The sequence below is a fragment of the Artemia franciscana genome, chromosome 8 (assembly GCF_032884065.1).
Source record: "Artemia franciscana chromosome 8, ASM3288406v1, whole genome shotgun sequence".
NCBI classification, from domain to species: Eukaryota; Metazoa; Arthropoda; class Branchiopoda; order Anostraca; family Artemiidae; genus Artemia; species Artemia franciscana.
Genome location: NC_088870.1, coordinates 20,506,554 through 20,520,848, shown reverse-complemented (window position 1 = coordinate 20,520,848; position 14,295 = coordinate 20,506,554). Strand labels below are relative to the sequence as shown.

Here is a 14,295-nt window from a genome sequence, read left to right as displayed (position 1 = left end):
GTTTTGCTAGCTAACTATGCTAGAAAAGGGTTATCCTTGGTATTAGTAGGATAGCCTTTGGAATTGAGGAAAATTTTTTGAATTCTTGATATTCTCGAATTCTGAATTCTCGGTTTTTGATTTAATGAGAGTAAGACTGAGTTTCTAGCGTTAAATCACCGTTCAGATTGCCTGACAAACGTTCGGTTTGTTAAACCTTTATTAAAGCACTAGATATACTGACGTATCTTGGAGAACCGATGGGGTCAAATCTTCGCACCACTTGTCAACTTTTGAAAGATTGTTTTGCCTGAAAATATAGGATAGCGTACGGTTTACCACTTGCGTTGAAGTTTGAATTTAACCGTCATATCTTAGCTAGCGTTTATAATGCGTTTGCTCTTCCACATCTACTCGCCTTAACTTGGACCTGGAAGTGTCAAAGTTTTAAACTCGGCAAGGAATACTCTTTTCAAACTTCATATTTCTCTGATCAGAGAACAAAATATTTCGATCACAGTCAAAACCTTGAACACTAAGTGCCACTTCTCTGATTAATCTTATTATTATTATTTTTTTTCTTAGATAGGAATAATCACTGCATGTAATTAACAAAATTAGGTTTAACGCCATCACTTACTCACATTTAGATTGAAAGTAGAGGAAAGAAAAATAATCACATTTAACGCAACAAATATTTGTACTTAGGTGTCTAGAATTAACCGTTAAGATTATCTTAAGTAACGCTAGATAGCGCTGGTTATTTTTTCCCGACAAAAAATACAATTTTTGGTCTTATTCGTTTCCTACACTCTCCACTCATCACCTCAATTATGGATGGACTGAGGTGCAACTTTAAGTTTAACAAGGCAGTATATTAGCAATTTGAGCCACTGAACATTATCAAAAGCAGAAAATAACTTACAAAGTTGACGTAGCTAAGAATTTCAAGAAACTTTGCTTCAATCTTTCTGCTATCTGAGCCATAATTTTTAAGAAGTGTACCATCTACAACAAGGACAAGCTCTACCACTCTTATTTCTTTCCGGCCATAAAAGGGATAAACGACGGATCTAGCTGACCGATAAAGCTCTTGATTAGCATTATGAGATGTATCGGAGAAATATTGTGTGGTATTACTCTCTGCGATGGAATGATTTCTAGAAAAATGAACAGTAAACACACTATAAGAAAAATAAACATACCAGTGTAATATTATTCTTCTCTTTTTTTCAAGCAATGACCTATAATGAGTAAAAAGAGTAAAAGCTTAGAAAATCAGCTGGTACTTGTTAAGCGAAACACGCTCAAAAATCCTAGGTTTTCGTTGTCGTTTCGAAAATCATCCAAACATTTTACAGGGGATTAGCCTATCACATAAACCTCCTCCTTTCCTGGCTAGAGACAGGCTGCTCGCTGGATTCCGATAGGAAAGGATTCTAACAGGCGGAGTCAAAAATTGATTGCAATTAAAAATACTGTCAAGAGTTTCCCCGGATATTTTACAAGAGGGCAAATAGCTGAAACGAGAGATGAAAAACAGTTTCCCACACCCTGATTTGGGCTATTGAAAGTTTCATTCGCAAAGGACAACATTTTTCGAATTTTTTTTTAGTTAGCTCGTGTCGTTTTACGGTAAAAAGTTAAAGATATTGTAAAAGCAATATATAGTACAATTACTGAAATACTAGCATAATGGGAAAGAAAATGGTTAAATTTTAGTTCTTTTCTGATTTTACTTACTTCAATAGAGTAAACAAAAGAAAATTTGTAGTAAAAACTGCATACTAATTACTATTTAGCAGATTATTGAGGCTTGATCTTTTTCACTGCTTTTATTATTCATTAGAAATAAACGGTCCGTTTGAATGAGCATTCTTGTAATTGTTGGCGATCATTGGTTCAATTAAACAGGTCATATTAAACCAGCCTTCAACTTTTGTAGATACCCTCTAGATACCTTTGTATAAGTAAATATACAAATTTTTGTGTAAGAGTTGAGTTCAAATTTTTTTTGCACAGACAGAAGATTGTCAACCGCACCTGAATCATAACTTTTAACTTAAGCAAATTCCTTCAAATTGAAGGTAGTTCGGGGGTAAATTTTCCACTTGTTAAGATTCACCTGAAGAACTTAATATATTGCAATTTTTGCCTATATGCGTAGTTTTGAATTCTACCGGGTCATCAGTGGTATCCATTGGTTGAAGGGGGGGGGGACATTAGGCGTAACTTTCTGTGGGGAGATGACTTTTATGGCAGTCTGCTTCTAATACTTCATTCTTAAGATTAGCATAAAGTACAAAATACAACTATGTAAAACTGGAAGAGTTTGAGGTTCACACCATAACCAATTTGAAAGAATTGTAAGAATAACGCAAAACATATGCCTTTTATCTTATTTTAAAATTATAAAGCCTTTTTCTTCGTTAAGACCCTCCCGTAAGTTCAACTGGATCTTCCAAAAAACATACTGCTTAGCTATGTGCACTATGCAATTAATACAATTAAGTGGCCAGTACCCCCGGGGTCCCTCAATGACTTTAAGCGGCCAGTACTCTCATTGCATCTGGTCTGTCAAGTACCTGGTATTGCATAATTATTCATGTTGTCGATAAAACAATGCCATGACTTTAAGCGGCCAGTAATCCCGTTATCTCAGCTTCCTGTGATAAGAAAACTCCTGGAAAAACATCGTAGATGTCAAAATATTTGATATAAATGAATTGGAAATGGATTTAGTTATTATCAAATAGTAAACTGAATCTGATCTGGCGGGACGTCTTAAGGGAGTTTTGACGAGGAGTCTAATATACAAGAGGTTCATAAAGTATGTATATTTTGTTGCATGCTTAGTGGATGGGAAATGTATATGATACAATTTCAGTTTATCAATTAACATTTTCCCATCCCCTTTAGTTGCAACATTGTATGTATATCATCTTTAGTTTAAAAATCATCCCTCCCTGCTAGCAATTCTTGAGCAATGAATTCAATATGTGGAATATTTTGAACCTGGATCTTCATAGTCATTAGATTTACCCCCCCCCCCCCGTAGTAGTCATTCTTGAACTTTTGAATTCAGTCAATGGATTATTTTTGAACCCAAGCCTTACAATGATTATTAGTAGAATACGTATGATAGGATCTATCTCCCCTTAAAACAGTTTTTTCTGGTTGTGAACGAGAAATGAACAGACACAGTATCCTAACGAATATAACAAGGCTCCATACCCCTTGAAGATGGGGAAGGACGGGGTGTCAAATTTTTAAAATTTGTTTTTGGCTGGGGGGAGAAACTCGGAATTATTTCTGGACTTAGAATTATGTTGGAAATTTTTGAAGGCATTTAGTGTTTTTCAAATAAATTATCAAGAAAATCTTCCATGTCTTAAAATCACATTAACCATACTTATAAAAAAGTTCACTTGTGATATTTAAAAAACTATAAAATGAAGATGATATAAAAATATCATTCGTAAATTTCCCTATTAGATATATAATGGCTGTAGTGACGTTTTCTTTTATGTAGTTTTTTTAACTGAAATTTATTCAACATTTTCATGTCTTAAAATCACAATAAATATGCTTATAAAAAAAATCAGTTACAATATTTCTTATACAAAACGAAGATGATATTAATATGTCAGTCATGAGTTTTTCTATTAGAACAATAATTTTCTTAGAGATTTTTTTACTTGTTTTTTTCGAAAATCACATTCAATGCACTTATAAAAAAACACTCGTGATATTTTAAAAATACAAAATAGACATGATATAAATATTTCAGTCGTGATTTTTTCTATTAGAAAAATAATGTTTGTAGTAACATATTTATTGGAATAGAATTTCCTTTTGGGACTTAAATTGTTTTGGGGGGCTTTGATTTTTTTTGAGAAATTTGGTATTCTATGCAAACAAACTGACATGGAGATACACGGACACAAAAACAGAATACAGGCACAGAGACACACAAACAGATACACTAACACACAGGCAAAAATACACATAGACATAGAAACCCATAGGCTTGCAGACATACAAACAGACACACAGACACAGAGACAGAGGGAATCATGATATTACCTATATTTCAGGAAAATCCCATCCAGGAAAATCCATCACATTTTGGCTAGAACATGGTATAACTTCTTACACGCACACGAATCTATCATTTCCTCTTCGATACAGGAAATTTTACAGTTACATTAAGGACAATCTTGAACAAGTATACATCATGACTGAAGGTATATATATACTACAAGATGTTTCAAATTCAACTTTGAAATATATTAAAGACAATGAATTTAATCAGTCTGTGAAAATGGTGAGATACCAATGTTATCATTATTACATTTAAAAAATTAAAATGTGGTGAAATAAATAAAAGTTGGTGATATAATTGAATATTTTTGGACTTTATAGAGCAAACAGACAGAGAAAAAGAGACATATAATAATAATAATAATAATTTATTTATCACCCACTTCACAAAACAGAGGTTAATTGGAGTAAAATACAAAAGAAAAACAGCAAAAGTAATACAAAAGAAACAAATTTAATCACATACAGAAAAAAGACGGATAAGGCGATGGAAACATCCTAGCCTATAAAGCGCTTCAATAGCTAGCTTCGCAGATAATTTTTCGAAAGCACCACTAATATCTGTCGCACAATACTTTTTAACCAGTTTTGTATTCCGGTAAGAACGAGGTAGATATAAAAGAAATTTGCAGTACCGGTAATAATTTATGCGAATACGTTTTAGATCACCAGTCAACAGAAGTGGCCTAATACCAGAACAGAAGAGCACAGAATGATCACAAAAATTTGAGTAAAGCCGAGTTAGCGTTCTTCTCCTATAGTGTCCACGATTTGTTACAATCTTAGAGTAACCGAGCTTCAGCTTATCACTAATATCTTTGACAGCACGAGACCGGAGAGAATTCATAGAATCCCATACTGTTATACCAAGCCAACGAAACGATTTAACACAAGGAATTCTAAAACCATCGCAGTACAGTGATTCTGAACAATTATTACCGTTGAAAACAAAAAACTCGCACTTGTCAATATTTAGGTACAGGCCCATATCGCGGAAAGCAGAAGTAACTGACTTCACTGAACGGGCAAGACCAGACTCAGTTTGACTAATCAGAAAAAGGTCATCCGCATAAGCCAGATATGAGATATCAGATGGTCCTAGTAGGCACGTAGTCGATATTTTTGATAATAAATTTTCAATACAAGCATTAAAAATATAAGGCGAAAGAACTCCCCCTTGTCTTACACCGCAACGAACAGGGATATGACCAAAATAAGAATTATCTAATGACTTAAGGCGAAGGTAAGAATGGGAGTACCAAAAACGAAGCACGTGAATTACCGACGGATTTATTCCTCTCTGATATAATGCTGTCTATGCTTGAGTATGACAAATACTGTCAAATGCTTTAGACAAGTCTAGGGTTGCAGAATTAAGTACGCGACGAGTGCGATGGGCATCTTTTAATAAAGAATTCAAAGCACGGTGAGCATGCTGACAGCCTAGCCCAGATCTAAAACCAAATTGATTATCATCATTTAGAGCAAGTTTAGTGATATACGGTAGTAGGAGGTGTTCAAAAAGTTCGCTAAGAGTACAAGCTACCATTATCGGCCTATAAGAACTACAAGAAACCGGATCTTTTCCTTTTTTTAGTAGTGACGTAACGCTACCGTATAGGAATGAATCGGGCACACACGAACTACTCAAACACATTTGAAAAAACAGTTGGAGATGAGATACCAGTTCAAAAAAATTCCGAACAAGATTCAAAATACTAATCCTATCAATATCCAAAGATTTTGATTTTAAACCCTTAATACCTTTAATAATAGCCCACTTTTCAACTGGAATCACATGTCTCTGACATAAACGTGTCGGCAAATTTTTTTCAAGCAAACACGAGAAACGCTTATGCACTGCATAATTAACTTTCGAAAATATTTTTGAATAATGTTCGACCCAAGATGGACGAGATATAATATCACTAGAACTTGCATCCGGAAACTTGGCAGAATTTATCACTTTTCGCCACTCACTATTACTTTTCGGAAAAGTTTCACCGGAGTAACAAACGGCACGAAGATGGCGTTTATATTCGAGTTTCGTCTTTTGTTTTAGATCAAACACAGTACCCCGAGAAGGTCGACCACAGGCAGACCAGATTCTTAACCAGAATTTGGCCTTATTCTTGACTTTTTTCAGCAAAGGATCACACTTCCAAATTGGTTTTTGGGTATTCCGCCTGACACGGATCAGCGGGATGGCCACATCTTCAGCTTGCTTTATACGTAAGATAATGTCACGATAATAGCGATTCAAATCAGCACGAGCATTGTCAATAATAGGGTACGCGTCTGTGCAAAGAAGATGGAAAGGGACACGTACGGTGGACAGTAGAGTTCCAAGGGTAGCAAGGTAAAGAGGCATGTTCACACTAGACCAATCATGTTTTTCAAAACAACTTATGTGACATTGAGGGTTGGTTCGAGTATATGTCAGAAGTAACCATTATATCAGAATACAGAGGTAAATGATCATAATCTATCTCATCTTCATCAACATGTACTGCTGAAGTTTGTAATGAATGATGGCAGATACAGTGGTCTAAATTTGAGACAGAACCACAACAGTGGATATATGTAAAACTATGGTCTTTCGTTAGGACCTTAAATACTGAGGTTAGACACTGAAAAAGCGCTTCCTTTCGTGTCGAGGAAACGGTGATGTCACAGTTTAAGTCGCCTATAAGCACCCACTTGTATCCCAGACGCTCAATACCAGATATGAGAGTCTTTAATTTATTGCAGGCATTCGCATAGCTGGAGAAGGAAGAAACAGATCTTCTATCACGGGGCAAATAGGCGTTGATTATGATCACGTCTGCAAGCCGGATTGCAAGATAGTGTTCAGAGAATTGGTAGCAGCTAGGAGACAAATAGCTAGGCAGAGATTGCTTAATTATACAGGCAAGACCGCCAGAAGGCCTGCCTCGGGTACGTCGGGCATTCGTGATGAAAACAGCATGTTGAGAACTTCGCCTTAGAAAGTTTACACTGCAACTTGGGAGCATGTGTTCTTGTAAGAGAACAACATCATGATTAGCTAGTTTCTCATCAAGGCTTAACACTTTATCCTTTGTCCCATTGATGTTGAAAGAGCAAACTGAGACTTTATACTCATTCATGATTGCAAGCGAGAAGGCCGTGAAACTTTGGAATTAGCAAGAGCCTTTAGTTTGGAGCAACGAAAACTGTAAGCAACATGATCTCCACTACAATTTGCACACTTTGGGGTGTTACTGCAAGGTGAGTCACTGGAGTTCATATGAGGACCAGAGCACCGCGAGCATTTGTAGTTTTTATCGGGACATTTTGCAGCAAGGTGGTCAGGTGATTGACATTTCCTGCAGCACCTAGGAATTCGCCGATATTCATACAGTCGGAATAATTCGCAGCCTATCTTCAGTCCAGATTTAAGGGCCGAGGAAAGAGAAATTTCGTTTTCGAATGTAATTTTCGCACAATTTGAGCTCCCAATTCTCATAGCGTCTCGAACACCCCTGCAAGCTTTAAGAGGCGCAAGATCAAGATCTTGTGCAACGCCTTTCATGATACTAAAAAACTTTTTCTCCACCATTTTTGCTTCACAATCACGAAAAACCGAGCGCGCAGATTTGCAAAGGTCAGCAGCGGCCATGCTATCGATCTTCACAATCATGTACATAATATGTACATAAATATGTACATAAACAAACAGGCACACAGACACAGAGGCACACAAGCACAGCACACACACAAAGGCACAGACACACACACACAGCTTTGTAGTTGCTGACTGCGTATCAAAATTTCTTATAAACTCAGCTAGTTGGTAAATTCTGAGCGTTTTAGTTGCTAACTTAGTATGAAAAATTTAACAAAAGGACATTACACTGTAAAATAAATTCAGCTAGCTGGTAAATACCAAGTATTTTAGCTGCTGACTGCGTATCAAAAATTTAATAAAATCATATTCGACTACAACAAACTCAGATAGCTGGTAAATTTTTGGAGTGTTTTAATTACCAACTAAGAATAAAAATTTGATAAAAGCAGCTTTGATCATAACAAACTTGGGTAGTTGGTAAATTCCAAATATTTTAGTTTCCGACTAACCATCTAAAATTTAACGAAATGACTTTGAGTACAAATTTGCCAAAAACAAACCCTGATAGTTGATAAATTATGAATATACTAGTTGCTGACTGTGTGTAAGAAATAATAGAAGCGCTTGTGAGTATAAAAACAGAAGTTTTACACATAGTGGATACCAAGGGACATACTTGATCGTGATATATGCATCCTTCGAAGTAAAATATACGTTTTATTATAAGATCTTCCGTTTTATGGATGTGGAATAGTGAACTTTTAAGCAATAACAATCTTTAAGCTTAAACCTGTCTTTATTTTTAGACCTGATACGAGAAATAATCGCATTGCATTGTTCAACCAAGCAGTTATGGATGAAAATAAAATTTAATAAAAGCATTTTCGACAACATTTACTCTAGAAGCTTCCAATGCAGATTTTGGGGGTGTATTTACGGCATCATCGGCAGCTGCATCGGAGTTATTACATTGGGGTAGCAGGACATTGTAAATCTTTTAGTTCTAAATATTTGTTTAAAGATGAAATTCAATATGAGTATGTTGATGCGAGAGGCCTCAATATTTTCTGTTTTAGTTGCCAACGGCTAATTCTTCGTTTAATTTTCCAAATGAAATATGTGGTTTTTTAGTTTTTCAAGTTATCGGTCTTACTGAAACCTGGCTGAATAACCACAACTCCGCTCTTTTATATATACCAGGATATAATTTTACAATAGGAGTCGACAGTTTAAAAAACATGGAGGAAATGGTGCATATATTCGAGGCGATATCGAGGTTTTGGTAAGAAATTATAACGTCAGTCGACACACAAACATGACATCACTCGACACACAGACACACAGACAACTTATTTTTATATAGATAGATATAGATAGATACGTCAGTTGACAAACATGACGTCAGTCGACACACAAACATGACGTCAGTAGACAGACACACAGACAAACAACTTATTTATATATATATATATATATATATATATATATATATATATATATATATATATATATATATATATATATATATATCATGAAAAGAGAAATCACCAATGCTACAGCACAAACACACACAAAAAAAAAAAAAAAAAAAAAATAATAAAAAAAAAAAAATAAAAAAATAAAATAAAATAAAATAAAGAGACAGAAGGAGAAAAGGAAGACTGTTTTCCTAAATTAGTGATTAATATAGACCAGCACTTGAATGAGGCCTCAACCCTACTCATCCATACAATCACATAGGTCAAACAGCATAGCCACACACAATCAACCATAAAGAATAATCCATGGACAGGCAGTCATGTCGTCAATAAGTATAAGTCGTCATTTACTGAACAATAGAAAAAATAATATAGACAAATAATTCAGAGGCAACACCCAACATAAGGGCTCATCAGGAGAATACACTGGCCTATATTGGGTTTCGCCACTCTAAATTCTCTACCCAGCACAGTGTTGTGGCTACCACAGAATATCCATGGCATCCCCGCGTCAGGTATCACCCCCAAATTACATGCCTATGAAAAAAAAAAACAGCAAATGTAAAACAACCAAGTAAAACCAAAACCAAAACAAGCTTATCCTGTTAATATATCCCTCCCTTTAGCAACAATAGGTAAACTAAATATTATAAATTTTACCAAATCACAAATATTAACACATTGCAAAAAACCTGAATGAACTAAACAATTATAGAATTCATCTTTACCATGTGGCTAATTTTTCAAAAAATTACGCTCAATTAGAAACGCAATTCAAAATAAATGGCGCTGTGACAACATTTCTCAAACCTCCCAAATTAGTTAAAAATTTCTTTAAGCATTTCTAGATAATTCTTTTGATATTTATTTAAAAGTTCGTTATAATGAAAACTAAATTTTTTAAATTGCCAAGTTAATTTATTTGCAGAAAAACCTCTTGATATCAATTTTTGGCTTAAGATTTTACATCTATTTTTAAAATCAATATAATTACTACAAATCCTTGCATAACGAAGTAACTGTGAGAAAAACGCTGAATATGTGATATTTGAGTGTATATTACTTTCAGGGAATGGGAAACTAATCACTTCAAAATCAAAATCATCCGTTTTATTATACATTTTAAAACTTAATTTATTATTATCACAAATATTAATATTTAAATCTAAGAAATGATCTTCATGACCAGCGCTATGACTAGGCTCAAGAATAAGCTCTGATGGATATATATTTTTAGAAATATCAATGAAATCCTTACAATTTAAGACCAAAATATCATCTAAATATCTTTTATTATTTGACAAAGCATGTTTTAAATTAATTGGATTATTCTTATCCATCATATATTTATATTCTAGTTGACTTAAAAACAAGTCAGCTATAAATGGGCTGGCATTCCCCCCCATGGGAATTCCCATAATTTGCTTGTACAAATCACCCCCAAATCTTATATAAGTATTGTATAAAACAAATTCCAATAACTCAAAAATCATATCCAAGCTGTAACATCTCAAGTTAACTGTAGTATTAAAGCAGTTTGTCCATATGGCTTTTTTATTATAACTGTCTATTTTTAAGAACCTTTTACTAGATAAGAGGAAAGATTTCTTTATAACAGTTTTTAAATTATCAAACACTAAATTAAGTGATAAATTAGTATACATTGTCGCAAAATCGAAAGACTCAATTCTTTTAGCTGAAACCATTGTTAAAGAATCTATCACCTGCAGTGAATTATTAACACTCCAATATGGATTAAAATTCGAAAATTTTTTAATACCAGAACAATAGGTTTTAAGTTTATTTACAATTTCCTTTAAAATTAAAGAGAGGTCAGTAGCAGCAATGCGGGTTGGACATTTAGCTGCTCCTGCAATAAACCGTGGTTTAGGGGGATTCTTATGAAATTTTACAGTCCAATATAGGAAAGGGAACTTTTTATCATTGTCATTTATTTTAATATTAAAATTTTTAAAAAGTATTTCTTCAGTCTTTTCAATTAAATTCTCATCCTCTATATTTACCTTTTCATAAACATTAGTTGTGCATAACTCCCTTTTTAAGATATCACAATACAGTTTCTGACAAATTATGGCAAAATTATTATTAGCTTTATCCACTGGCACAATTACAAATTCGTTCTTTAGATTAGCAATTGCTTGTTTAATCTTCGCATTATAAAATAATGATTTAGTGTTACTATTTTTTAAGTTAGAATATATTTTATTTCTTACTCTACTAATAATTAAATTCTTCCAACTTTGAAAACTCTCTTTATTTTTATTCTCTTTCTTACACCACTTATCAATAAATAAATCAAAATCATTTTCCAAGCCATCAAGAACACTCGATGGTTTCAGATGATGAGAAAGACGGAAATTAGCCCCTTTATTCATTATAATTTGAAGATCATCTTGCTTTATTATTGACAAGTCCCCTGTTATAACATGTTTGTAAGTAGGATTTACAAATGGGCCAAGTTGCTTACAATTACAAACCGGTTTCCAATTTATATCGCTATCTAGTTTTTTTAGTATTAAATTATAATTAAAAATAATTTGCCCAATAGTTTTTGAAAATTTATAAGTTAAAACTGGACTATCATTATGATTTAAATTACTAGGAAGGGCCTGTTTCACATGCCGCTGATTTAAAATTTCTGGTAAATTAATATCTTCAATCTGCTTACAAGTAAAATTAATAGGTAAATATAATCTGTTATCCTTATTACTAATCTTATCAAACTTTTTCTTTTTTGAAATAAATTTCGTTTTAGTTAGAATGCAAATTGTATCACATATTACTTTAAAATTATATTCAAGAGCTGTATTATTCTTAACAATCCAGAAAAGTTTGATTAAATTCCTCTTGGATAAATTATTTAGACACTTTATTACAGAAATCATACCCCTAGATTCAAGTAGCTGGCATAGATCTATAGAAAGCATATGTACATCTAATTCATTTTTTCTATTATTTTTCCTATGTCCTCTCGATCGTTTTTTACGTTTAGTAGGACAAGTAAAAGAAGGATGGTCCATAAAACCATCAATACATTTAACAACAACATGAGACATGTCACCATATTTTGCTACACGATCATTTAGCCCAAAAGGATAAGCTGTACCAAGAGTATGGATCCAGAAATCCTCCTGTTTACGTAGTCTATTATTCTTCTCTTCTTTATTTAAATTTTCTAATTCTAAATTTTCTAAAATTGTGACAGTTATATCTGATATGGAACATTTACCACTACTACAATGTTGAACTAGATAGTTATTAGTTTTTTCATTATTAACTGTTGTCTTGTGTCCAGAAAATCTTTTATATATATTATTAGTTGTTTCCCCCACATATTGTAGGCAGCATTTATTACATTCTAATAGGTAAATTACATTGGTTGTTCTACAATTAACATTACCACGTAACTTGCATGCAAAATTTTTATTATACAATGTACTTTTAACAGAAGTTCGTGGGACAAAATGATCTTGGCAAAGAAAACAACGACTTTTACACTTACTAACTTTCAAAAAATCGTTCCGAGTTCCGAGGCTAATATTTGTGTTTTGTTGCATAAAAAGTTATTGAAAATAAATCCAAAACAAACCAACATCCAAATCAAAATCCAACAATCAAAGTCCAAAAAACATGCCAAGGTCAATAGGTCAATAGGTCAATAAATACATAAACAAAAAGATGAAAGAACATGAAATTTGCATAAGTGCCATCTCACCAATAATTAACAATATCAGGTTAAAAACCTGGACCAGGGTAAAGGTCTGTCGGGGAGAAAACTAAAAAAATTTTCTCCACCAGCACTGGATCCAACCTGGAATAATATCATGAAAAGAGAAATCACCAATGCTACAGCACAAACACACACAAAAAAAAAAAAAAAAAAAATAATAAAAAAAAAAAAATAAAAAAATAAAATAAAATAAAATAAAGAGACAGAAGGAGAAAAGGAAGACTGTTTTCCTAAATTAGTGATTAATATAGACCAGCACTTGAATGAGGCCTCAACCCTACTCATCCATACAATCACATAGGTCAAACAGCATAGCCACACACAATCAACCATAAAGAATAATCCATGGACAGGCAGTCATGTCGTCAATAAGTATAAGTCGTCATTTACTGAACAATAGAAAAAATAATATAGACAAATAATTCAGAGGCAACACCCAACATAAGGGCTCATCAGGAGAATACACTGGCCTATATTGGGTTTCGCCACTCTAAATTCTCTACCCAGCACAGTGTTGTGGCTACCACAGAATATCCATGGCATCCCCGCGTCAGGTATCACCCCCAAATTACATGCCTATGAAAAAAAAAACAGCAAATGTAAAACAACCAAGTAAAACCAAAACCAAAACAAGCTTATCCTGTTAATATATCCCTCCCTTTAGCAACAATAGGTAAACTAAATATTATAAATTTTACCAAATCACAAATATTAACACATTGCAAAAAACCTGAATGAACTAAACAATTATAGAATTCATCTTTACCATGTGGCTAATTTTTCAAAAAATTACGCTCAATTAGAAACGCAATTCAAAATAAATGGCGCTGTGACAACATTTCTCAAACCTCCCAAATTAGTTAAAAATTTCTTTAAGCATTTCTAGATAATTCTTTTGATATTTATTTAAAAGTTCGTTATAATGAAAACTAAATTTTTTAAATTGCCAAGTTAATTTATTTGCAGAAAAACCTCTTGATATCAATTTTTGGCTTAAGATTTTACATCTATTTTTAAAATCAATATAATTACTACAAATCCTTGCATAACGAAGTAACTGTGAGAAAAACGCTGAATATGTGATATTTGAGTGTATATTACTTTCAGGGAATGGGAAACTAATCACTTCAAAATCAAAATCATCCGTTTTATTATACATTTTAAAACTTAATTTATTATTATCACAAATATTAATATTTAAATCTAAGAAATGATCTTCATGACCAGCGCTATGACTAGGCTCAAGAATAAGCTCTGATGGATATATATTTTTAGAAATATCAATGAAATCCTTACAATTTAAGACCAAAATATCATCTAAATATCTTTTATTATTTGACAAAGCATGTTTTAAATTAATTGGATTATTCTTATCCATCATATATTTATATTCT

At 33.1% G+C, this 14,295-nt stretch overlaps 1 protein-coding gene across 1 annotated transcript in view; it reads right to left on the bottom strand.

Moving 5' to 3' along the window:
• LOC136030636 (zinc metalloproteinase-disintegrin-like BjussuMP-1) overlaps window positions 1–14,295 on the bottom strand; it is a 48,009-nt gene that overhangs the window by 18,390 nt on the left and 15,324 nt on the right. Inside the window, exon 3 of the mRNA XM_065709705.1 lies at window positions 905–1,139. Within this exon, the coding sequence (XP_065565777.1) occupies window positions 905–1,139 (235 nt within the window). The remainder of the gene's footprint in view (window positions 1–904; window positions 1,140–14,295) is intronic.